The 27,448-nt window shown below is 46.0% G+C and overlaps 1 protein-coding gene across 3 annotated transcripts in view; it reads right to left on the bottom strand.

Moving 5' to 3' along the window:
* Window positions 1–1,465: 1,465 nt before the first annotated feature.
* The window catches only part of LOC116986711 (monocarboxylate transporter 1-like), a 42,970-nt gene continuing 16,987 nt past the window's right edge, over window positions 1,466–27,448 (bottom strand). For 2 of the 3 annotated variants that reach the window (XM_033042306.1, XM_033042305.1), the window contains exons 2-5: window positions 21,084–21,334; window positions 11,917–12,060; window positions 7,487–8,314; window positions 3,097–3,359 (exon numbers count right to left, since the gene is read on the bottom strand). In XM_033042306.1, coding sequence (XP_032898197.1) covers window positions 3,109–3,359; window positions 7,487–8,314; window positions 11,917–12,060; window positions 21,084–21,300 — 1,440 coding nt within the window. In that variant the 5' untranslated portion in view covers window positions 21,301–21,334 and the 3' untranslated portion in view covers window positions 3,097–3,108. Of the gene's footprint in view, window positions 3,360–7,486; window positions 8,315–11,916; window positions 12,061–21,083; window positions 21,335–27,448 lie in introns of all 3 variants that reach the window. The other variant, XM_033042307.1, reaches the window with a different exon arrangement.

The following is a 27,448-nucleotide window of genomic DNA, read 5'->3' as shown; positions in this document are numbered from 1 at the left end:
CAGAGAGTGGTAGCGGTGTGGAATGAGCTTCCAGTGGAAGTGGTGGAGGCAGGTTCGTTGGTATCATTTAAAAATAAATTGGATAGGCATATGGATGAGAAGGGAATGGAGGGTTATGGTATGAGTGCAGGCAGGTGGGACTAAGGGTAAAAAGTTGTTCGGCACGGACTTGTAGGGCCGAGATGGCCTGTTTCCGTGCTGTAATTGTTATATGGTTATAAAAGGGCTAAAATACATTGCTTAGATTGGAGGAGGGACTGAATAGCTGTATTTGGTTTCCTTGAAGCAAAGGAGGTTGAGGGGTGACCTGATGAAGGTGTACAAAATGATACGATGCATAGATAGGGTTGAAAATCATGATCTTTGTTCCTTGATGGGGGCTACTGGTTTAATGATAGAGGAAGGAGTTGGAAAAGGGATTTGAGGGGAAAGAGTGGAATTTACTACCAGAGGAGGTGGTGAAGTCAGATACAATCATTATATTCAAGAGAGATTTAGATGGGCACTTAAATAGGCAAGCTATAGAAGACACAAAAAGCTGGAGTAACTCAGCGGGACAGGCAATATTTCTGGAGAGAAGGAATGGGTGACGTTTTGGGTTGAGACCCTTCTGAAGAAGGGGCTCGACCTGAAACGTCCCATTCCTTTTCTCTTGAGATGCTGCCTGTCCCACTGAGTTACTCCAGCTTTTTGTATCTATCTTCGGTTTAAACCAGCATCTGCAGTTCCTTCCAACATAAGGTATAGAATGAAGCAGACCTAATACGGGCAAATGGGATTCATGTAGATAGACAAAAGGGTCAGCATTATTGTGATGGACCAATTGGCCTGAATCTGTGGTACAACATTTTATGATTCTATTTTGCTAAGTGTTTGAACATTGGACTGATGGCAAATGGAAGTACTTTTGATCTCCATGTTACAAAATTGATAGAGAGGCACTGGATAGGTGGCACTATTTACGAAAATAACACTAAATGGGGGATTATTCCCATCAAGAAAGATTTGACAGCCTTTGGATGTTTTCCCAGATCAACCCTCAGAGTCTTTAAAAGTCTGGCAGGGGGTTGGGGAGTTCAAAATATTAAATTATTAAATCACATCTTTATGTCTAATCCAGTGTCGACTTGACGGACTTATTAAGAAGCCATTCAGCCCAACAAGTCCACACGGCGTGAGACACAAAGATGTTTCCTCTGTGGGAGAGACTAAACCAAGACTCTAAATAAAAATAGTCACCTGCATGTGCAAACCAGAACTCTGTAGAATACCGTTTAACTAGAGAGCTGAAGCCAGTGCTACAGGCAATAGCTGACATCAGAAGCCTGGACACATTAATGGGAAATGTTGCTAAGCATTTGAGGGAGGAATGAATTGAAGGATATTCGGATAAGATTAAGATTGAGGCAGACAGACAGGAAGTTTGTGTGGACCATAAACACCAGCTGAGATCTGTTGGACCACATCATTTCCATAGTTTCTTTATAAATCCACGTGACTAGTAGCAACTCAGCAATCCTGGGGCTTCAAGTACCCATCCAACCAGAGCAGAGAATATTATCTCACAATCCACGAGCAAAGGTCAGAAACGTTATCCATTCAAACCGCGTTCACTTACTTGTGACTCCATGATCTGACTAAGTGAATAGTCGACACTATAAAGTTCAGGGTCATTACTTAACAAGATAAGGTGAGTGCATGAACTCCCATTAATGCCCTCCCCCATTCCCTCCCCCCCCCCCACACTATCTACAACTCACATTCCAGTCCACGACCTGGGACTCTTGGCTCCCCTCTCCACCCAGCTGCAGGATTCTTAACAGATTCCAATCCCAGTCTGGTTGAAACTCGATTTTGCTGTTGCACTCTGAATCAACTCTGTGTCCAACATCCTTCTTTAGTAGTGTATGTGGCTAAAGCACAATTCTCATTTTTCAATGCAATTTTCAGCATTTTCCTTATTCATGACCATTAGCCTGAGATTGCAGTTACGGGGGGGGGGGGGGGGGGGGGGGGGGGTGCATTTGCCATGAGGGTTCAGTGATGAATACTGCGAGGGTCCCTGCTACTATGGCTGGTTTTATCATTGACCCATTCTGACCCGGGGCGGGAAGAACGGACGATCAGGGTGACGGCGTGAGAATAATCTCAGCAATGTGAGGGAAGGTCAGGCTGAAGCCATCGCTAAGAACCCACGTAAGAGGTGCGTACGAGGTGGGACTGTTCTCAGGAGACAGCGGGCGTTTGGGGAAAGGCTGCAATAGATGCTTGGAATTCAGCGAGTCGCCGAGCTCAAAATGTTAGTGTTCGTGGGATTGGCCTGTTTCCGGACAGCCACAACTCTTGGGCAAGGCGTGAAACAAGGATACAAGTGCAAGGTAACAAAGTTAGCGTATGGATCAGCAATGTAGAGCTGGAATGGAAGGAATGCAAAACAGCTATTTGCTGAATATTTGTGCTCACCCACGCTCCCTACCCCATCATCCAGTTGTCCTATCCAACAGATCCCAGGATACAGGCTACAGTATCACCCAGGATACAGTGGACGAGCTAGCTAGACTTGGGGATGTATAATCCACCAGTAGCCACCAACAGGCCAGCCATAATCACTGTCATTCCACCACTTCCTCCCCATTACCCATCCAGACAGAACGGATTATGTTGCCAATTATTAATAGGACAGGTTTCAAAACAAAACCTTTTAAGCGCCCAGGCATAAGTGTGCGATACAAGAGTGCAAAGGAAAAAATTAAAATGCAATTATTTTAATTCCGAGGTAATTTTGTTGTTGAGTCTCGCCATTGCTCTGGATCGAGTCCAGGAAATCACCGCTTAGTTCTAGGCTCGAGGCTCGAGTACAATGCCAGAGGATTGGGATCGGAGGATGATTTGAGTGTTTGACTATAGAGAGAGGGGAAGTGGAGAGGGGTGGAGAAAGTCATTACAGGTGATTATGCCCTCGCAATAAATATTCCCCAACCTTGACGCGCCGGCAATCATTCACTGCATTTCTCCAGAAACATGGGTGTGAAAGAGTGAAGAGCAAAGCTGGCAGGAATCTAAAAATATTAAAATGTCGTAAAAGAAACGGACAGGTCCTTCCCAGCCTCAAATAACTGTGTCCTGATCTCCGCCTCCGTCTGTGGCGTTGGGGCTTGTATTTGAAGTGTCCGCATTGGTCTCGTTCAGATCGATCGTCGCTTCATGTTTCGACTTCCCCTCTTCCTCTTGTCTCTCCTTCTCCAACAGCCAGTAATTCACAGCATTGCCAATGAACAGGTAGATGCTCGCGACAATCAAAACCACTCCACAGGCGATGTACACATAGTGAAAGGCATCGTATGAGTCCTTCAACATCCCTGCAACACAAAGACAGCTCAGCAGTTATTGTACATCCCACCTCTGACCCAATTGTAACAATTGTACAAGTCTCATCCACAAGTCTCAACCATTTTGTCTAAACCCCCCTTCATATAATTCCACATCTCCCTCCCCAACCTGCTCATTGCACAGACCTTCCCCAAATGCTGACACCTTTGCTCACTCTAGTTCCTCACGTTCCCACCATTAAATCTCACCCCATCCGCAAACCCACCCCCCACCCCTCCCAATGCCAACAGTCCCAGCCCCCCACCCCACCCTATTCCCAAACACCCAAATGTACAGCCAACCCTGTCCCCCACCCACTCGCCCATTGTACAATTTGCGTCCATGCTCCATCCCCTGTATAGAACCTCTTCAAAAAACCCCACCTTAATCAACATGCATTCCTGGACCCTGGATATGGAGAGAAGGCAGGTACAGGATACTGAGTTGGATGATCAGCCATGATCATATTGAATGGCGGTGCAGGCTTGAAGGGCTGAATGGCCTACTCTTACAATCAATACAATACAATCAGTTTTATTCGTCACATTGCACATAAAGTGCAAGTGAAATGAATTTGTCAGCAGCGATACAATGATAAAGAACACACAATAAACAATAAAAATTTAACACAAACATCCACCACAGCGTTCATCACTGTGGTGGAAGGCACAAAATTTGGCCAGTCCTCCTCCATTTCCCCCCGTGGTCGGGACCAGAGTCCAGAGTCAGTCCAGGATCGGCTCTTCCTCACCGGAGACCGCGGCTTTACGTTGGTGTAGGCCGCAGGCCGGCGGTCGAGATTTAAAGTCCCCGCCGCAGCCAGAAGCACTGCAGACCGCAGGGCCGGCGGTCGAAGCTCCCCTCTAGGGGTGATGGTAAGTCCACGCCGGGTCCACGGTAGAAGTTGGCCGCGGCCCGGCGGTGGAAGGTCCTTCTTCTCCCGGGTCCCCCACGTGAGATCCTGGGCTGCAGACGCCGCGCCAGCTGAAACTCTGCAGGCCAGCGAAACGGAGCGCTCCCCTCTGGCGAGCCCCAGCGAGGGCTCGCCCGCTCCACGCCGAGAGTCCACGCTGCGCCCGCCGCTGAAGCCCCAGGCGCGTCTCCGGGAAAGACCGCCCGATCCTCGTTGTTAGGCCACGGGGGAGGCGACCTAGAAAAAGTCGCCTCTCCATGGAGGAGGCGACCAAAGCGGTTTCCCCCTCGCCCCCCCCACACCCCCCCCCCCCCCACACAAGACACACAAAGAAACACAAAAAACATACTTTAAAACATACTAAAAAAACTAAAAAAATTGGGGGGAAACGGACACGCTGCTGACAGGGCGCCGGCTTGCAGCGCCCCCACCGACCAATCTTGCACCTATTTTCTATGTTTCTATAACCCTTATTTTCAACATTTCCGTCCAAATGCGAAGTAAACAGTGGCACGGTGGCGCAGCGGTAGAGTTGCTGCCTTACAGAGCTTGCCGCCCCAGAGAATCGGGTTCGATCCTGACTACGTGTGTTTGTCTATACATAGTTTGTACGTTCTCCCCGGAGCTTCGGTTTCCTCCCACATTCCAAAGACGTGCAGGTGTGTAGGTTAATTATTTTGGTATAAGTGTAAATTGTAACAGGACTTGTAACATAGAAACATAGAAAATAGGTGCAGGAGGAGGCCATTTGGCCCTTCGAGCCAGCACCGCCATTCATTGTGATCATGGCTGATCGTCCCCAATCAATAACCCGTGCCTGCCTTCTCACCATATCCGTTGATTCCACTAGCCCCTGGAGCTCTATCTAACTCTCTCTTAAATCCATCCAGTGACTTGGCCTCCACTGCCCTCTGTGGCAGGGAATTCCACAAATTCACAACTCTCTGGGTGAAAAGGTTTTTTCTCACCTCGGTCTTAAATGGCCTCCCCTTTATTCTAAGACTGTGACCACTGGTTCTGGACTCGCCCAACATTGGGAACATTTTTGCTGCATTTAGCTTGTCCAGTCCTTTTATAATTTTACATGGCCATTCGGCCAAATAATTGAGGCCCAGTCGGATTCAATAGTAAAGTTGAAAAGTTCTCACAGATAAAGCTAAATTCTACAAAGAGCTCATTAAAGATTTGTAATTTGCTTCAGAATATGATGGACCTTGCTGCACATTGATCATAAAATTGGTCGCAACAAAGCTGAACATGCACAGCTAGATGTGGAAAGCAAAACTTGTCTGGAAGGGAAATATATTTCACAATCACCCTGTTCAAAGCTTGTTGAAGACCTTAGATAACATATTGCTGAGGTTTCTCCTCACGTGGCATTGAGACCATCCTGATGACACTCTGGGCCCCAGAGACTCGGGTTCGATCCTGACTACGTGTGTTTGTCTATACGTAGTTTGTACGTTCTCCCCGGAGCTTCGGTTTCCTCCCACATTCCAAAGACGTGCAGGTGTGTAGGTTAATTGGTTTGGTATAAGTGTAAATTGTCCCTAATGTGTGTAGGATAGTGCAGGGATTGCTGGTCGGTGCGGACTCTGTGGGCCGAAGGGCCTGTTTCCGAGGTATATCTCTAAACTAAACTAAACAAGACTGCTTATTGCATCAGTCTGGACTATTTGAGAATTACTTTCAAAAGTTCCATCTGAAATGCAAAGAGATTTAGGAAGTTATTCGCCCCACAGCAGAATAGGTAAAGGGAAGATTTTATTTAGATGTTCAAAGTCATCAGCAGTTTTGAAAAATTAAGAATTAGATTAGACAGATTTAAGATAATTGGCAGAAAATCCAATAGGTAAAAACAGTCTTTCCAGGTGAGGCAGTTTCACGCACCTCCTCCAACCTTATATAATCTATCCACTGTTCCAGGTGTCAACTTCTCTACATTGACGAGACCAAGCACAGGCTCGGCGATCTGATCTCCCGGTGCCTCAGCACTTCAACTCCCCCTCCCATTCCCATCTGACCTTTCTGTACTGGGCCTCCTCCATTGTCAGAGTGAGGCCCAGCGCAGAGTGAGGAACAGCACCTCATATTTCACTTGGGTAGTTTACACCCCAGCGTTATGAAGATTGACTTCTCGAACTTCAGAGAGCCCTTGCTTTCCCTCTCCATCCCCTTCCCCTTCCCAGTTCTCCCACTAGTCTTACTAGTCTCTGACTACATTCTATCTTTGTCCCGCCCCCTCCTCTAAAATCGGTCTGAAGGGTCTCGGCCCAAAACATCACCCATTTCTCTCTCCAAAGATGCTGCCTCACCTGCTGAGTTACTCCAGCATTTTGTGTCGACCTTCGATTTAAACCAGCATCAATCAGCAGTTCTTCTTACACATTAGGTAAAATATGAAAATATTTTTCTTTAAGCAGTGACCTGTTATGATCTGGAGTACACTGAATGGCTGTTGGACAGCTTCAGTTGTGACTTTATATTTTAGAGACACAGCATGGTAATTAGCCCTTCGGCCCACCATGACCGTGGAGACCAGTGATCACACCATACACCAGGACAATCCCACACGTTAAGGACAATTTACAATTTACAGAAGCCAATTAACCTACAAACCTTTATGTCTTGGAGTGTGGGAGGAAACCGGAGCACCCGGAGAAAACCCACACAGTCACAGGGAGACAATGAACCATTGTATATTTCTTTAATCATTGTCTGCTTTGATCTGTCCTTTTCACACCTTACATGTTTTTTTTCCACATCCTTCCATATCTCTCGCTTCCCTCTCCCCTGACTCCCAGTCTGAAGGAGGGTCTCGACCCGAAGCATCAACCAATGCTTCTCTCCAGAGTTGCTGCGTGTCCCGCTGAGTAACTCCAGCATATTGTGTCTCATCACAGGGTGAATGCACAAACTCCTTAGAGACAGCGCCCATGGTCAGGATCGAACCCGGGTCTCTGACGCTGTAAGGCAGCAACTCCACTACTGCACCACTGTGCTGCCCCAACTCAAAAAAGACTCTCTAAAAAGAATAAAAGATAAAGATGAAGGGGAAAGTTCAGATTCCTGGGAAGAAGGAGAGGAGGGAGACCAATGAAAATACTGTGAGGGAAAAAAGACAAATTATCTGTGCCATTTTATAACACCGTATCCCCATCATTCCAGAAACAACACATAACCCCAAATTCCAATTCAGCTTACCTAGAAGTGGAGGTCCCAATAACACAGGGCAGCACTCCACAATGGTCACCAACCCCACCGCACTGGAGAACCTCACGGCTCCCACCATGTCCATCAAGGTCTCGAACAGGACAGAGCTGAGCATGCCAAAAGCAAAGCCAAAGAAGATGGTGTATATCACCAGGCCGGTGTAGTCTGACGCCAATGGCATCATGATGTGACAGATGCCGTTGAACAGCACGGCAAAAGAGAAAAAGTACTGGATCTTTGGTCTCACCCACTTGGTGTTGGCCAGGAGTCCCATGGATGGCCGGGCAAACATGTCCACAAAGGCCAGGATTGAGAGCAGGAAGGCTGCGTTATATTCACCAATCCCCATATTTTTGGCATAGGAAGACAAGAAAACCAGAGGAGCGAAGAGTCCGAAGAACATGATGACATTGCCGGACAGGTAGACCAGGAAGCCCCTGTGCTTGAATAGTGACAGGTCCAGGTATTTGTTGATGGTTTGGAAGACACTACGTTTTGGTTCTGGCTCACTCTTCAGGAGCTTAGAATTCACTGCCTCCTCTTGCTTGACGCTCTCCGATACTATGGCAGGCGTGGATGGAAAGCTGATGGGGCGCATGAGAGCCCCAGCTACACAGCAGTTCAGCAGGATTCCTCCCAGAATCAGGAAGCCCCCTTTCCATCCGTAGTTGTCGAGCAGATATTGGTTGAGAGGTGCCAGTGTGCTGAGGATCACTGGGCTGCCAGCCATGGCGATCCCATTAGCCAGAGGCCGTTTTTTGAAGAAGTATTTCCCAATAATGGTCAGTGCTGGCTGCAAGTTGAAAGCAAGGCCGAGACCTGGAGGGGAACATATTTGATACAAAATTAACCACTGGATGCCAAACAAGGTAAATAAAAACATTCACAAAACCAGGGTGATACATTTCTTATGAAAATGTTCCCTATCTGCATTATATCCCAATATTCCCATTACGCCATAACGCTCGTCTCAATGGGTCAATGGCTTCTTTATTGTCACGTGTGCCAGTTAGAGTGAAATACGTTTTATTCTCACCTTCCACCACTAATCTTTGTTTTCAAATGCTTCTACGATCCTGCAGTGTCTTCCTTCCCCAGCCCTTCTCTATAATTGTCCAACCTCCACCGTCTTCAAGATCTCAAAGCTTAGCACCAGTACTCCTCTTCTTATTATCCCTCCACTAGCAAATGTGCCAACATACAGGCATAGATTCATGCAGTATAGAAACAGGCCCTTTGTCCCATCAGGTCCAATGCCAACCACCAAGCATCCAATAAGCAGCATTTGGCCCATAGCTCTGGGTCACAGCATTAAAGATGCTCATCTTGATACTTTTTCATTGTTGTGAGAGTCTCCACCTTCACCAACTCTTGGCAGTGCCTTCCATATATCCAGCACCATCAGGGTGAAAAAAAATCTTTCTCCGATATCCTCCACACTTGTTAGGTCTCACTGGGGAAAAGCTTCCTGCTATGCACATTCATAACTTTTTATTGCTCAATCTGGTTCACCCTCAGCCTCCTCCATTTCCCCCCCCCAAAAAAAGACAAACCCAGCCTATCCAGCTCCACTCATTACTGAAAAGCTCCAGCCCAGTCATCACATCTCCACTCCCCCCAATGTAATCACATCCACTTTTAATCCAATTTGTTTTCTGGATTGTTTTCCTGGATCCCGTTGGTCCTTTTTCCTGGGCAGTTTCCTAAATCAGACCTGATGAAAAGCACACTACATCGTCAGTACACAGTACACTACATCGACCACACTTTCCTCTTTAATATACTTGGCTACCTCTGAAAAATTCAATCAAAGTGATCAGATCTCCCCCTTACAAAGTCACGCCAACTATCTTTGATAGAGTAATCCCTGTCTTTCTAAGTTTAGTCATCCTGTTCCTCAGCTCTCTAGGGCCTGAACTATGGGATTTTCTCTGCTTCCCTCTCTTCCTATCTTTAAAACCAGCTTTATTGCCAAAACACATTTGAAGCACCTCACTAATGTTTAAACACAAAAAAAAAACTGCTTGTAAATTGCTGTTTTGGTTTTAAACATAACTATATTACACTGAATTGCAAAGCAATGACGTTTTGGGATATCCCTCTGATTCCAGAGTAAAATACAGAGCAGTGGAGAAACTCGGTCGGTCGGGGAATATCTGAGGAGGGAAATGGGCAAATTATGTTTCGGATTGGAACCCTTCTTGAAGGGACCCGACCCGAAATGTTAGGAATTTTGGATCCCGACCTGAAGTGTTGTCAGTCAATTTCACGTCACAGATGCTGCCTGACCCACTGAGTGCCCCCAATACTTTGTTTTTACACAAGATTCCAGCATCTGCAGCCTCTTGCGTCTCCTCAGATTTCCTGATATATATCGATTCCTTTATTGGCACTGCTCGAGGATTCATCTGGCCAATGTCACTTGTGCTGTTGTGGCTCTGCGTGCATGTCTCGGGCATGGTAGTGAGCAACACAGGGGCTCCACAGAGGATGGTCCTCTCTCCCTTCCAGTTCACCATCTACGCCCCGGACTTCAGATATCACTTGGACTCCTGCCACCTGCAGAAGTTTTCGGATGACTCTGCAATTGTGGGCTGCACCAGTGAGGGGAGGGAAGCTGAATACAGAGGTGTAGTCAACGACTTTGAGTGGTGTGGGCTGAATCACCAACAAGACGAAGGAGTTAGTGGTGGACTTTAGGAAGAGAGGAACACCCCTGTCCCCTGTCTCCATCAATGGTGTGGATGCGCAGTTTACCAGGGAGTACAAATACCTTGGAGTGTACCTGGACAGTAAACCGAATGGTCCAGGAATGTTGAGGCCCTGTACAAGAAGGGACAGAGTCAGCTGTACTTTTTGAGAAGGCTCCACTCCTTCAACGTCCGCAGATGTTCTATCAATTGGTGGTAGCCAGCGCCATCTTCTTCGCTGCCGTGTGCTCGGGCAGCAGGGCGAAGGCCGCTGACGCCAACAAGATTAACTAACTCATCAGGAAGGCTGGCTCCGTCCTAGGGGTGGAGTGGATTAATGGGAGGTGGTCTTGAAAGGGAGGATGCTCCTCAAACTGCGGAGTATCCTGGACAATACAGCTCACCCCCTCCATGACACACTGGTCAACCAGAGGAGCATCTTCAGCAACAGACTGGTATAGTAACGTTGAAAAGTTCTCACAGATAAAGATTAATTCTACAAAGAGCTCATTAAAGATTTGTAATTTGCTTCAGAATATGACGGGCCTTGCTGCACGTTGATCAACAAAGCTGAACATGCACAGCTAGACGTGGAAAACAAAACTTGGCTGGAAGGGAAATATATTTCACAATCACCCTGTTCAAATCTTGTTGAAAACCTTAGATAACATATTGCTGAGGTTTCTGCTCCCGTGGCATTGAGACCATCCTGATGACAGCAATTCAGTCTTTGAAGGTCATCAGCAGACGTACTGGCTGGTGGAAGCCAGGGAGAATCAAATCCATAGCATGCCCGTACATAACTGGATCCGTCAAATCCCACTCTAGGCAGTTGAAGGCAATAGACATCGCCAGACAGAGGGACAACAATGATTATCAGAGAACAGGGGAGGAGTTTGTGTGTGTGTGTGTGTGTGTGTGTGTGTGTGTGTGTGTGTGTGTGTGTGTGAGTACAGATTAATATGGGTGTTAGGGGTCATGGGGAGAAAGCAGGAGAATGGGGTTAGGAGGGAGAGATAGATCAGCCATGATTGAATGGCGGAGTAGAATTGATAGCCGAATGGCCTAATTCGCGTGCGTGTGTGTGTGTGTGTGTGTGTGTGTGTGTGTGTGTGCGTGCGCGCATGTGTATGTGTGTATGAATGCGTGTGTGTGCGCGCGCGTGTGTGTGTGTGTGTATGTGTGTATGAATGTGTGTGTGTGTCTGTGTCTGTGTGTGCCCTGAATGTCAAATGGGGTGCAGTGCCAGGCATGCTGAATGGGGATAAGAAGTTGTTGGGTTGTATGGGACACAGGAACAGTTGGAATGCAGTGGGTAGTGGTGAAACTAATATGCCAACACAGGAAAAGCGGGCAAAAGAGAGGGGAGATCGAGTGAAGAGCAAATAGTGCCCTTCTCTGATCAATGTCACTCAGTTAGAGAAGAGTTTATTGCAGGAAGCAATCCCACCGAATCATTAACATCTACCATCCACAAAAATATGCTCACATTGATGAAGGTAAAATTAATTCTGATTTGTAACAGGATGCTCTGGATGTGGACTGTTATATGTAAGCACAATTCTGATATTTAATGCACCATTCTAAGAAAAGAACAATAGCATTTAACCAGGTATTATAAATACCTTATTAATATCCTGAGCTTTACATGAAAACTCACACATCACGGCCACATTCATTAATGGACCAAAGGTAAAAGACCCAAGAACTGAGGAATGGTTTAGCACTTACCCCCAATCACTCCAATGCAGAAGTAAAGTTCCACAATATTATTGCAAAATGAAGCGATGATCATGCCTGAACTGGCCAGCAATCCACCCAGTAGCACCACGGGCCGACTACCATACCTGTTCACCATGATACTGCTGATAGGACCTAAAGGAAAGTGGGAGAGTGGTTAGCAGGGGAAAAAGTGGGGAATTTTAATCGATACAAGAATCTGAACTCTTCAAGACAGGAAGGTCATGTGGCTCTCAGATGGTTTCCACCTCTCCCTGGTTAACCATCGTCTGGAAGTCTTGCTGAGAGCCAGCGGGAGCCGTAACTGAATGGAACAAACTAGTACGGGAAGAGGTATTCTTCCGTGTTTGAAGATGATCGTTACAACTTATATACAATAGACAATAAGTGCAGGAGTAGGCCATTCGGCCCTTCGAGCCAGCACCGCCATTCAATGTGATCATGGCTGATCATCCCCAATCAGTACCCCGTTCCTGCTTTCTCCCCATATCCCCTGACTCCGCTATTTTTAAGAGCCCTATCTAACCCTAATTGAAAGCATCCAGAGAACCCGCCGCCACTGAGGCAGAGAATTCCACAGACTCACCACTCTCTGTGAGAAAAAGTGTTTCCTCATCTCCGTTCTAAATGACTTACTCCTTATTCTTAAGCTGTGGCGTTTAAGAAGGAACTGCAGATGCTGGAAAATTGAAGGTAGATAAAAATGCTGGAGAAACTCAGCGGGTGCAGCAGCATCTACGGAGCGAAGGAAATAGGCAACGTTTCGGGCCGAAGCCTGGAAAACATGCTCAAGTCCCTGGAATGAGACTGGAATCTGCAACTGTTTGATTCAGAGGTGGGAATTCTGCTATCTGGGCCAAAGCCCACACATTATTTGCTAGCTCTGCAGATTTCAGCAGACCACCAGGTTCAAGAAGTGCTATTAATATATATCCGATTCTATATTCAACCCCACAGATCCCTAATCATACCGTGGCAACCAAACACCGTGGACCACCTTTTGCACTACCATGGGCTTGTATTCCAATTCTGTTTTGCTCTAATGTCTTGCTTTTTTGGAACAGTATCTGCCTTGTAAAACTTTGTGTGCAATGTATATTTTTGTGTATTTATCAGTGTATTTGTGTGTGATGTTGCTGCTGCAAGCAAGATTGTTATAGACACAAAATGCTGGAGTAACTCAGCGGGACAGGCAGCATCTCTGGAGAGAAGGAATGGGTGACGTTTCGGGTCGTCAATCAGTCTGAAGGGCCTCGACCGGACAAGGGGTGGGGGGGGTGGTAATGTTCTCCGTTATTCCAGACTGTCGCTATAACCGAGCAAATTATTATTGTACAAGTAATAGCAATAACAACTGCAGATGCTAGTTAATGCACAAAAGGACACAAAATGCTGGACTATCTGAGCAGGTCAGGCGTACATGGATAGGTGACGTTTCAGGTCGAGACCCTTCTTCAGTCTCTCGGTCTGGAACTGGGCCCCGGCCTCCTGGCGACCTGAGGGAGAGGTGAGGATCGGCCGAGTCGATGGTCGCGGCCTGCAAGCGTAGGTAAGGGGCGGCGGTGGAGGCGGAAGGTGGGATCTGTAAGCAGCCGGTGAGATGGTGTTAGACAGGGGCGGTGTGGGCAGCCAGGCATGTGAGCGGCAGAGAAGGCAGTGTGAGCTGGGGTTGAGTGGGCAGGTCCGTCCGTTATAACCAAAATCCATTATAAAGAGCTCCATTAAAACAAGGGTTCACTGCATTTCGTTGGACAATAGCAATAGAAAATAAAAATTCTGCGACCTTATTTCACAACTTGGGTGCTTTACTTCTTACAATACAAGGACTGTAGCATTTGTGAACACAGGGAGAGAAGATGTTGAAAAGAGACGATGAGGTTCCATCCTGACAGCCGAGTCAGAACAGCTCAAGCACAGTGGCCATTCAGCCTATTGTGCCTACGCAAACTTTTTGAAAGAGTTACTTATTAGTCTTCACAACCTTGCAAGCCTTATATATTAAATTCTTCTTTTGGTATCTTTCTCCAGTACCCTCTTTGGTGATGCATGTTAAATCTCAACTTGCTGTGGACAGAAGCACACACACACACATCCAAGTGGTGTGGCGCCGTGAGTGGCAGCCTCGCCAGCAGTGTGTCAGTCATTTTCGACTTTTTTTTTTTTTTTGAGTATGTCTAAATGTATGTGTCAATGTTTCTCGGTATGTATTTATGTGGGGGTGGTGGGGGGGGGAATAGGGGAAAACCATTTCCAATCACTTACCTCAGCGGAGATGCGACTTTCTCCGAGTCGTATTTAGGCCTCCCCCCGCGGCCTAACTACTTGGATTGGTGCGGCCTTTCCCGGAGACGACCCAGAGCTAGAGCAGTGGGTGTGATGCGGACTTCCATCGCAGAGCCAGAAGAAAGGCTCCGACCGCCAGCCCGCTGACTTTAACATAGTGAAGCCGCGGTCTGCGGAGTTTCCAGGCGTGGAGCAGACTTACCATCCTGGAGACAGGGATCCCTTGCCGGTGATCACCAGAGAAGAGCTCCGACCGCCAGCCTGTGGCCTATAACATTGAGAAGCCGCGGTCTCCGGTATGAAAGTGGCTGAATCCAAGCGGCAAAATGTGTTCCATCTGTCCCGACGTCGGAGCTTCAATTATCCCGACGAGAGGGCCTGTACATCGGGCCGTCCGTAGCGGCAACTATGGAGGGTCAAGGCCCCATACACAGGTGAAGAAAAGGAGGAAGACTGACTGAACTTTATTGCTTTCCATCACAGTGATCACTGTGGTGGATGTTTACGTTAAGTTCTATCGTTCTGTTAATTGTGTTGTGTTCTTTTAATTGTAAGGCTGCATGGTAACTCAAATATCACAGTACTTTAATTGGTGCATGTGACAATAAATGTGAATTTGAAGTGGTAAGTGACTCACCAACTGGAGGGCAGCACAGTGATGTGGCGGTAGAGCTACTGCCTCACAGCGGCAAAGACCCTGGTTCAATCCCGACTACAGGTGTTGCCTGTACGGAGTTTGTACCTCCCCCTGTGACCATTGAGGGTTTTCTCCGAAACCTTCCGTTTCCTCCCACACTCCAAAGATGTACAAGTGTAGGTCAATTGGCTTGGTATAAATGTAAATTGTCCCTAGTGTGCGCAGGATAGTGTTAGTGTGTGGGGATCGCAGGTTGGTGTGGACTCGGTGGGCCGAAGGGCCTGTTTCTGAGCTGCATCTCCAAAGCAGCGCTGCCAACTCTCACGCATTGAGCGCGAGACTCACGCATTTCATGCAATTCTCACGCTGATCACAGAATTTGTCGTCTTCAGTTGTCGCCGACAGGCTCATAGCTTATCGTATCTTGTCGCGGGTAGACGTAAGTTGACATCGGTTGTCGCCTGTGTGGTCGTAGGTTGTCGTAGGCGGACGTCCCAATTCGCCGGTCGACGTAGCTTGTCGTAGACATTGTCGTAGGGTGGGTCCAGATTTCTTACTCTCAACTCTCACCCAATGTTGGCAGCCCTGCCAAACTAAACTAAAAAAACTGAAACCCCAATGCATTCCTCAATCTACAAGACAGGAACATGACAAAGAGCTTGATACAGAGTAGAACAAAGCAGCCTACCTAACTTTCACCTCACCAATCACCCTAAATATTTATTCCATTCACCACCAGGGCATAGTGACTACAGTGCACGCCACCAACAAAATGCACTGCAACTACTCACCCAGGGTTCCTCCAACAACATCTCCCAAATCCAGGAATGAGTAGGTTTACCTATGATGAGAATTTGTTGGCACTGGGCCTGTACTCACTGGAGCTTAGAAGAATGAGGGGGGACCTCATTGAAACTTACAGAATAGTGAAAGGCTTGGATAGAGTGGATGTGGAGAGGATGTTTCCACTAGTGGGAGAGTCTAGGACTAGAGGTCAAAGTCTCAGAATTAACGGAAGTTCCTTTTAGGAAGGAGATGAGGAGACATTTCTTTAGTCACAGGTTGGTGGATCTGTGGAATTCTTTGCCACAGAAGGCTGCGGTGGCCATAGATACTAGCTCCTCTAGTATCTTTGGTGGCGGCCAAGTCAGTGGATAGATTTAAGGCAGAGATAGATAGATTCTTGATTAGTGTGGGTGTCAGAAGTTAGGGGGAGAAGGCAGGAGAATGGGGTTAGGAGGGAGAAATAGATCAGCCATGATTGAATGGTGGAGCAGACTTGATGGGCCGAATGGCTTAATTCTACTCCTATTCTTTATGATCATCTCTACCATGAAGAAGAACAAGTTCAACAGGCACATGTGAACGCCACCACCAGTCCAAGTTGGTCCCAGTCCAAGTTGCATATCATCTGCTGTTGAAATGTAATGCCAATACTTCCATTTCATTGGGTCGAAATCTTGGAACTCGTTCTTCAGCAGCACTGTGGGAGCACCTGCACTAGGACTGCAGAAGCTCAAGAGGGTGACTTACCCTCAGCTTCTGAAGGGCAACTACAGAGGGACAATAAATACTGACCGTGCTGGCAAAGCCCACTTCCTGAAAATTAATATACAAGCTATTGGAAGGCACTCTGGGAAGGGAGGGATAGAAACATAGAAAATAGGTGCAGGAGCAGGCCATTCTGCCCTTCGAGCCAACACCAACCACCATTCAATATGATCATGGCTGATCATCCAAAATCAGTACCCCCCTTCCTGCTTTCTCCCCATGTCCCCTTGATTCTGTTAAGGGCCTGTCCCACGAGCATGCAACCTGCATGCGGCATGCGCGACCATACCGGAAGCGGGGGCCGCGCGGAGGTCAAGTGATCCCCGTACAGGGCCGTTCCCACCAGCATGCACCTGCATGCAGCGAGCGCGACCAAACCGGAAGCGGGGGTCGCGCGGAGGTCGTGTAAGTGACGTGAAGTTCGAGTGAAGTCCACGGGAAGTTCGTCAAGACGCTGCGTATGCCCATCGAGGCGGCTGCGGGCCGGCAGGCCGTTGCCGCGCGGAATTTTTGAACACGGTCAGTTTGCCGCATGGAGTCACATGCTTGTGGGACAGGCCCTTTAGCCCTAAGAGCTCTCTCTCTCTTGAATGTATCCCGTGAATTAGCCTCCACTGCCTTCTGTGGCAGAGGATTCCACAGATTCACAACTCTCTGGGTGAAAAGGTTTTCCCTCATCTCAGTCCTAAATGGACTACCCCTTATTCTTAAACTGTGACCCCCTGGTTCTGGACTCCACAACATTGGGAACAATTTTCCTGCATCTAGCCTGCCCAATCCCTTAAGAAATTTATATGTTTCCATAAGATTCCTTCTCAGAGGGAGAACACACAGATTCCATACAGAATCTCCACATTGTTTTAGTTGGGGAGCTAATTGGGGAGCTAATAAAATGTGCACAGGGGCAGGTTCAAGCAAGTAGTGTTGGCACATACTGCTGTTAAACAGTGTGCAGCTTCAGGTTCAGTAGCAGAGAATGGACTTTAACATAGAAAATGGCAAATTGCCAATCACAACTGTGTCCAGAATCTAAGGATCACTGGTAAACACCATTTCTGTGGAGAGATAAAATGAAATGAAATGAAGGACAATGTCAAACATAATTAAATCTTAATCATATAATTAAAGATTAAGAAAAGATTATGTTGACATAATGTTTTCAAAGATTCAACCAACAGGTCTGTGCCACGTGTGATGGTGAACCTGTTCGCAATCCCTTCCTCTTCCCCAGCTTTACGAAGATGACAAACAGTGGAATCTGGATTTATTCCAAAACTGGGATGATCTGGGATCTGTTCAGTATAATTGTAATCACATTAAGCAGCTTAGAGTCTCCAGTTATTGAATCACAGAGTCGTACGGCATAGAAACGTCCTTCAGAGCACACTAATCATTAACGTTAATGTTTCCACTGTAATGTCTTTAAGTAGCTTTGTTGAAGTTAACTTTGGTGAAGTTTTTTTTGCCATCCGCTTTCCTACAGTCATTCTCAAGTCAGTTTTCAGTTTTAGTTTAGTTTGGAGATACAGCGTGGAAACGGGCCCTTCGGCCCACCGAGTCCACACCAACCAGTGATCCCTGAACATTAACGCCATCCTACACATACTGGGGACAATTTACATTTATACCAAGCAAATTAACCTACAAACCTGTACTACATGCATTTCTGTTTAAAGATTACCTGGTGTCCTCAATGTAAAAAGTAGGAAGATTAAAGTAATTCTACAAAATTCACTGGATTAACCTCAACTGAAAAATCGTGCCCAATTCTAGCCTCCATACTCTAAGCAGAATTTTAAATGCCGGCAAAGTGTCCTGAGGAGGTTTACTCTGTGTAGGTTGAGGTAGCAGGTTGGGAAATATTGTAAGCATTAAACGCAGTTAAATATCAAACCAAATAGCCAATTCCTCATGGAACGATATAGCATGGAAACGGACCCTTCTGCTCACTGAGTTTATGGTGACCATCAACCACCCATTTATTCTAATTCTACAGTAATCCCATGTTTTATTCTCACCGCATTCCCATCAATTCCACCCCCACCACATTCTACCACCTACTTACACACCAGCATAGCTTTACATTTGCCAATTACCTGAAGAACCTGCACATTTTGGGGATGCGAGTGAAAACTAGAAAATCCTGAAAAAACTCTCCTGGTCAGAGGGAGAACATGCATATTCCATACAGACAGCGCTCAAGGTTTCTGGCGCCATTTTACTATGCAATATCTGTGCTATAAACAATGGCAGTTCACCTTTAGAAAGCGGTAGGGTGCAGTCACCAAGCCTGAGCAGCACCTGGATTACCCAATAACTCTACGTCTCGACCCGAAACGTCACCCATTCCCTCCCTCCAGAGATGCTGCCTGACCCACTGAGTTACTCCAGCATTTTGTGCCTATCTTCCGTTTAAAGACAAGCCAGAAAGCACAAATCACAGGATACTGGAGATTGACACTCAGTTGGGCTGCTGTTATAGGATCAACCTCAACCTTTGCATCTGCTTCATATGATCAATGGGCACCCATGCAATGCATTTTTGGATGATTGGAGGAGCAAATGTATTCATTTGCCTTTCTGTGCAGGCAATGGTGACCAGTTAAAGCGGAAATCCCCAGCTGATCATGCTATTTGAAGTGGAGACCAGGCGGGTATGTATTGGTAATTTACCCAAATAATTAGAGAGCTAGACAAAGCAGAGCATGGATGAAGTTTTCCCCAACTGAGGTGTCGAGAACCAATGGTGAAGTCCCAAAGAAAATGCCACACGGGACGAAATGAGAAGAAAGATTATTTATCCGGAAGATCAATGGATGAATGAATGAATGAATGAATGAATGAATGATTGAATGAATGAATTGGCATTGGCACTCATTGGCACCCGTGACAAGTCACATTGAAATTCATTGTTTTGCATAGCCAAAGATGGTGAATCTTTGGACTTCTCAGTTCAAGGGGATAGTGGATGTCCGGTTGATGATGAAGGAATAGGACATGAAACTCGTGCCGAGGTCAAAAATCATCCACAATTTCACTGCCTGCGGAGCTGCATAAGGGGCCTACTCGTACTTCAGTTTCTTCTGAATGCTCAGAGCTGTGTGGAATCTGCCAATCCATGCAAAATATTCAAGATGAAAACCAGATTTGCATTGGTGGCATTAATGACAAAATGGAAGATAGACACAAAATGCTGGAGTAACTCAACGGGACAGACAGCTTCTCTGGAGAGAAGGAATGGGTGGTATTTCGGGTCGAGACCCTTCTTCAGAGTGAGAGTCAGGGGAGAGGGAGTAAAACAACTAATGGAACGCTCACACAGGGCCGGCTCTGATGTCTATCTCGACCATCTCATCCTACGTAACATCGTCCGCGACCCTCTCCTGGGATCTTCAGCCGAACGACTCATGTCACGGTGAACCCGTTCCACCCTGCCAATGGCTAAGCTACTGTTAGAACCACTTACACTGGTGTTTTACAATATATACTCCACTAACCGCTCTTTATATGCTTTGCTTCTTCAAGAGGAAGGATGTATATTAACCCTTATTAATCCATGTCATTTATAATCTCCACTACACATATATGCATGCCACCCATTACATGGTATTACGGTACTACAGGTGCACAACCTTTTATCCGAAAGCCTTGGGACCAGACACTTTTCGTAATTCAGAATTTGTCGGTCTTCAGAATGGAATTTTTTTTTATCCCAGTGCAATATGGAGGTTCCAGGTGGCACTTTAGGGTGTGATATTGAGCCTAATCCTGTCTTTTAAGCAGAAGAGACTGGAGGAATTTCCCCAGAGTGTATTTATCCCTTATCCAACATTGCAAACACAAATGTTTGCATGTTGTACAAAAATAGATTGCCATGCTTCCACCTTACCACATACAAGATGAGGCCCAGTGCAAATTGGAGGAACAGTACCTCATATTTCGTTTGTGCAGCTTACATCCCAGCGGTAAGAATATTGACCTCTCCAACTCCAAGTAACCCTCTCTCCATTCCTCCCCCTTCCCAGTTCTCCGACCAGTCTGACTGTCCCTGATTACATTTTGTCTCTGCCTACATTCTATCTTTGTCCTGCCCCCTTCCCTGACATCAGTCTGAAGGGTTTTGGCCCAAAACGTTGCCTATTTCCTTCGCTCCATAGATGCTGCTGCACCCGCTGAGTTTCTACAGCACTTTTGTCTACCTTCGATTTTCCAGCATCTGCAGCTCCTTCTTAAACAATCAGTCTGAAGAAGGGTCTCGACCCGAAACGTCACCCATTCCTTCTCTCCAGAGATGCTGCATCGCCCACTGAGTTAGTCCAGCATTTTGTGTCTGCCTTACATTTCATCTCCTGTGGCTTTGTTGTCACCTTCTCCTAGCTATTCTATTCTACATTTGCTTTGATCCTCACCTCTTTTGATGTCTTGATTTAACACCTTGCCCTTCTTTATCTCTCTGTCTGCCTCTCCCCTGCCTCTCAGTCTGAAGAAGGGCCTTGACCCAAAACATCACCCATTCCTTCTATCCAGGGGTGCTGCCTGTCCCGCTGAGTTACTCCAGCATTGTGTGTCTATCTTCGAGAAACATCCACTGAGCTGAATGCAACCAAGCGCTACAATGATGATAGATGTTATACACATGGAAGTTCACATTGCAGATCAGACAGTTTCCCCTTCAATGCACACTCACCTCCAGCGTACATCACTGCCAACATTATGGAAGAGATCCATGACACCTGGCTGTCAGTGCAACTGAAGATATCCTTGATCTCTTTGAAGTAAACGGTGATGGCTTTGGGAAAAGCGTAGGAGAATCCAATGGAGATGAAGGACCCAAGCACCACGGCCCAGCCCCATCCACCATCCGGAGGAACGTGCCCCTGTGGTCCTCCCACTGCCGGAGGCATCCTTGCACCTCAAAGGTTGCAGGAGTTGAGATTACTGGAAAAAAAAAGCACACAGATTAGCGAAGGTAATAACAACACAGAAATATGACGACAAGCAATGACATCTACTCACCAAGGTAGAGGGGGAAAAATGGCAAATAATGCCACACTTCCCATCTCATGCATGTGACAATAATAAACCGAATCATCAGATGCCCTGGGCATGTACAATGAGACGCAAGATGTCGCCAAGACTTTTTGAAAGAAGAGCATAAAGGGGATTTGTTCTGTATGCGACCCACATTCTATCCATCTGGGAATAGTTAGTGGATGTTGAACAGACTCCTTTATTTACATCGCCCAAGGCATGAGACACAATAATTGGCTGTGTGTATCAATTAATCTGCACATCTAGTGAGGAGAGGCAGCTCCCACTGCATCTGCTTATCTCAGCAGATCGTTCTATTGTCTCAAGTACTCCTCCCATGTCACCCTCTTCTGAACGCACCCTAACCACAACTATTACATGAAGCAACAGCAAGTTTCATGTTCTAATCCTTACTAGGAAATACATGTTGCAATTTACTTATTGGATAAACAAGCGACCATCTTGGCCTCTTGCTTGGATTCAAACATAAATGGTAACATTCTCCCGACCTCTACCCTCTCCGATCCATTCCAAAGGGCTCTGTCGAGTTGCCTTTAAATTTTCTAAACAAAGGTGACTGGCATGAAAAAGTTTCCACAAGGGTAGCACGGTGGTGCAGCGGTAGAGCTGCTGCCTTACAGTGCCAGAGACCCGGGTTCAATCCTGACTACGGGTGCTGTCTGTACGGAGTTTGTACATTCTCCCCATGACCTGCGTGGGTTTTCTCCGGGATCGCCGGTTTCCTCCCACACTCCAAAGACGTACAAATTTGGCTTGGTATCATTGTGAATTGTCCCCAGCGTGTGAAGGATAGTGTTAGTGTGCAGGGATCGCTGGTCGGCACAGACTCGGTAGAACGAAGGGCCTATTTACACATTATATCTAAAAACTAAAACTATAGAAGTTCGATAGGAATGGGTTAGAAGGATATTGGTCAATCGCAGGCAGGTGGGAGTAATATAGATGGGGTAACTAAGATGGTGCAGGCGAAGGCTGCCATGGTGTGCTGCTCCTTGCTGTTTTGTCTGTGTTTGTTCATTTGTGTCATCTTTGGAAATCCCACAAAGATTTCATTTGAGAGGAGCTCATTAACATCAGACATTCAATTCCTCCAAACATTGTTCCGGATTTCTCTCACTCGCTGGATTATTTGGACATGCTTGTCGGCGGGGCTGTGGTTATGTCCAAGACGTGAGACGTTGGAGGATCCGGGGAAGCGCTCTGGAGCGCTCGTCCGACTCCGGCAACGAGGATTGCGCACACCGCTCCCAAGTATATTCTTTGCAAATCTACATTAACACAACAAAGTGGACGAACTGCAACTCCTGTGCCAAACAAACAAGGACTTCTCTCGAGCTGGTGCCCTGTGCTTCACCGAGACATGACTGTGTGAGTCGACCCCGGACAATGCGCTGCAACTGGCTGGCTTTCAACTACACTCGGTTTAGACTCGGTTTGTACTAGCTAGAATTTAGAAGATTGAGGGGGGATCTTATAGAAACTTACAAAATTCTTAAGGGGTTGGACAGGCTAGATGCAGGAAGATTGTTCCCGATGTTGGGGAAGTCCAGAACAAGGGGTCACAGTTAAAGGATAAGGGGGAAATCTTTTAGGACCGAGATGAGGAAAACATTTTTCACACAGAGAGTGGTGAATCTCTGGAATTCTCTGCCACAGAAGGTAGTTGAGGCCAGTTCATTGGCTATATTTAAGAGGGAGTTAGATGTGGCCCTTGTGGCTAAAGGGATCAGGGGGTATGGAGAGAAGGCAGGTACAGGATACTGAGTTGGATGATCAGCCATGATCATATTGAATGGCGGTGCAGGCTCGAAGGGCCGAATGGCCTACTCCTGCACCTATTATCTATGTTTCTATGTTTCTATGTACACAGAGTGGAGGAGGCAGCGGGGAAATCAAGAGGCGGCAGAACAGGCACCGAGTCAAATTCCTTGTATGTATACTTACTTGGTTAATGATTCTGATTCTGATTTTGGTCAGCGTGGGCAAGTTGGGCTGAAGGGCCTGTTTCCATGTTGTATGACTCTATGACTAAGCTGCAAGTTCTAAATTGGTTTAATTAATTCCCTTATAACTCTTTCTTTGCTCTCTCTACTGCATTTATATTATTTTTATGGTATTATTCTAAATGTAATCTGTGTTGGGAGTGTTGAAATCTGTCCTGGGAGTGTTTGACATTTTAGCCTTCGCCTAACCAGTGATACGAGAGGACAGTTCTAATTGTACCGCACGGGAACACATTCTTTGAGCACACTGAGAGTGAAATTCAGCCATGAAATTCACCCTCTCGTCCCCAACAAAAATGTTTCAAAATAAGATGAATTAGAGGAAACATTTTAGTCAGAAATTAGAACGTGTCCCTAATTAATGTATGGAAGTGGCTGAGACAAATTGTTTAGATATCTTTTCAAGGATGTTTGGTAATTTCATGAAGGAATATGAAGGCCACGCTGAGATGCGAAGAGGCTGATGGAACTCAGACACTTTTTAAGTTAACTGATTGCATACAGCATAGAGGATAACCAATGTAAATGAAGTAAAGTTGGTTTTTTATATACGTTCAGAGGGGGTGAAGTTCAGAGTAGGTGAGGGGAGTGGAAATGTTGAGGCGATTGAGGTCACATCCGCAGTTAGAAATGAAGAGGTCTTGCGAGGGTGGAAGGCCATTCGAGGGAGTCCAAGAGGAGGGGGACCGGTGCAGAAGGGGTCATCACTGGGGGGTGAGGACTCCTTTTATTTTTCCCGTTAAAACATTGGGAGGGGGTGATGTTTGAGTAAGTGAGGGGAGTGGAAAGGTTGAGGCGATTGATGTCACGTCGGCAGGGTCCGTAGAAGGGTCTCGACCCGAAACATTATCCATTCCTTCTCCCCAAAGATACAGCCCGTCCCACTGAGTTACTCCAGCATTTTGGGTCTATCTACAATATGAATGAAGATTTCTCTGCACTGCCTCTAACTACTCAAGTCAAGCCTCAACACTGATTTACATCCTGTTCAAATCAGATGGCGTCTATAGTCATCTGGCTCAGGCCACCTACACAGTACCCAGAACCAACATTACATTGCACCATTTGAGTTATCATGAAAACAAATATAAATATTGACTCATTTTCCAAAGCTTCAGGCAGGCTCTCACAAATATTTACAGTTCATTTCGAATCTGAGGAGTGCTGAACTCCATGGTACTGGGTGATTACTAGAACCAGGATGTTTAGGCACTACAAAACTCTGACATAGGCAGACAAAAAGGCATAATAAAATTACAAAAAAGGCACGAAAAAGGCATTTATTGACAAAAAAAGTTATAAAAAGGCATTAATTTCCACCACCAAAATATGGTAAAAAATGATAATATAAAGGTATACTACATTAAATGACCAAAGTTGCCTGGTTGCACATAATTATTAGCATTTTTTTTCAAATTTTCTGGTGTTAAACTATGCCGTCAGTCAGACAGAATATGCTTCAGTTGTGAAAAACTTCTTTCTATTTCAGCTGAGGTCACTGGTGCATACCCGAAACAAGCTACAGACTCTATATTCATATCGATATCTTGTGCATTACAACTACCTTTGAGAACTTTTTAGCTATGCTTTCTATTTCTTTGTTAGCTGAAGTCACTCTCTCACATTTTCCTTGTATGTCTTTACCTAAATCGCCAGGAACTTTACGAATATCGTCAGTTACTTTGTTGAGAACCAGCAAGTTATTCACTAATGTTTCTCAAGGGAAGTGATAGCTTGTGGGAAGTTTGCAAAATTGGAAGCAATAAACACAAGATCGCGGTGGAGGGACGTTTTCTGCATGATTTCACTGACGATCCTGACTGTAGCAGATTCTTCTTCTTCAAAACAGTTGACAACATTTTTTATCTTTTCAAAATTTGCAGCATAGTAGAGTACAGCCGAGAGCCATGTGCCTACCCCACCTAGTCAAAATGGGCTGAGAAGGTAGCAGAAGCTCGGGTGCCATTTCCTTGAACAGCTGCACACGTGACAGTGCTTTGAGGAAGATTTTCTTGACATTGGAAACTAGGCGATCGACATTTGGAAACAAGCTACGTATGTGCTTGGCAATTCTATGAAGTCCTTGAGCTAAGCATGTCAAATGCAACATTTTGTGGAATAAAACTTTAAGTCACAAACAGAAGAACATTCTCGTGTTTTATACCTTCTGGCCAAAGTACAGCAAGTGAAGATATAAACAACTGAGCAATAGTTGACTTGTGACTTCTCCAATACTTCCAATGTCAACAAATATTCCTTTGATGGTTGACATGCCTCCACTGTACCGACAACCACATTAGCAACATATCTCCCCACAGCATCGGTTGTCTCGTCTATTGAGATCCATATTTTGTTGCATGCAACTTCATCTCTAATTTTCTGCACAACAATGTTGAAGTTGATGTCAATATAATTTGTCTGTAATGGTGACTCGTTTGGTATATGTTCCTCTGTGTATTTCTCTAAAATACCTCAGATATGTTTTCCAATTTCCACAGTGGAATTCTAGCATCAATGAATGCAAACTCAGATTTGTGACTGGAGCCAGCAGTTAATGTAGTTAGGAGACAAGCTTGGGTATTTTGCTTGGGTAGTCTACACCCCAGTAGTATCAACATTGACCTCTAATTTTAGATAGCCCTGGTCTTCTCCCTCCTCCCCCTTCCCAGCTCTCCTTCTTGTCCTACTGTCTCCGCTTCTTCCTTTCTTCCCCCCACCCACCCACATCAGTCTGAAGAAGGGTCTGAACCTGAAACATCGCCTATTCCTTCTCTTCATTGATGCTGCCTCACCCGCTGTGTTTCTCCAGCATTTTTTGTCTACCTTCGAATTTTCCAGCATCTGCAGTTCTTTCTTAAATAGATCTTGGAGAAGACTGAAACAGCGAGCAGCGGCACGAATGAATGAATGATGGTGGCTCCCCTGGTTTCGCCCGGTGGTGGAAGTTTTCTTGTAAGATACTATGTTAACACGTTAATAATAACATTCATATTAAAATGTTAACATAGAAAATATAATTGAAATCCCGGTAAACACGAGAAAATAGCATGGCCGTTTAGCAAAATGGCAAAAAAAAAGGCTAATTTATGCACTCAATTGTGAAAAAGGCATTATCCTGGTGAAATCATCAAAAAAAGCATGAAAAGGCACATGACATTTATGGCAAAATCCTGGTTCTAGTGATTACCCACACATCGCTGGATAAAGAAGAACCGACAACAACATGTTCTATCATTAAATCCAGGATCATGGACCCCAGGAGCAGTGCATTCACTAACACGTGCCAAATATTCAACCTCTGATCACGGGCTTCAAGCAATGAGATCCCGGACTCAAGCAGGTATCTGGAGGGATGGATTGATGATGGATTTGGGAGAAGCGTTTCGATATAAATGTAAATAATGTGTAATGACTTCATCACCATATTTCACCTCCAGGCACTTCACAGGAGTGCAATCAAACCAAACAATTACACCTACCAAATAACAGAGATATTGAGCCAGACTTTGCTGAGCAGAGCCTAACGGTCACATAATTGTCACATTCTTGTACCCAGAAAAGAGGTGATTAGACGAGAGAAAATCATCTTAAAGATGTACAACGGATCCAACCTGCTGGCGGAAGGTCGGGCGAAAGTCGTACTCCAGAACAACAAGAAGTACCGGGTTCACTTCATAGTGGTAGAGGAAGGCTGGGTCACACCGCTCCTGAGTGGCAAAGCTGCACAACAGATGAAACTCATCACCGTTCACTACGAGAACTTCAAGAGCCTGAGTGCTGTTAGCGAGGCTGGCCCATTACTCAAGAGCTACAAAGATGACTTTGATGACGAAAGACCTGGGAGACTGCCTGGCAAGGTCAAGTTTGTAACTAGGACGGAGGATGTGACCCCATCACAGTGTTCTGCAAAGCCGGTACCTGTAGCCATGAAAGAGAAGGTCATGAATGGTCTCATGAAGCTGGTCGAGCAGGACATCTTGACTAAAGTCGAAGAACC

This window comes from Amblyraja radiata, chromosome 24 (genome assembly GCF_010909765.2).
Source record: "Amblyraja radiata isolate CabotCenter1 chromosome 24, sAmbRad1.1.pri, whole genome shotgun sequence".
Taxonomy (NCBI): Eukaryota; Metazoa; Chordata; class Chondrichthyes; order Rajiformes; family Rajidae; genus Amblyraja; species Amblyraja radiata.
Note: the sequence above shows the minus strand (reverse complement) of the source record. Positions and strands in the feature narration are given on the sequence as shown.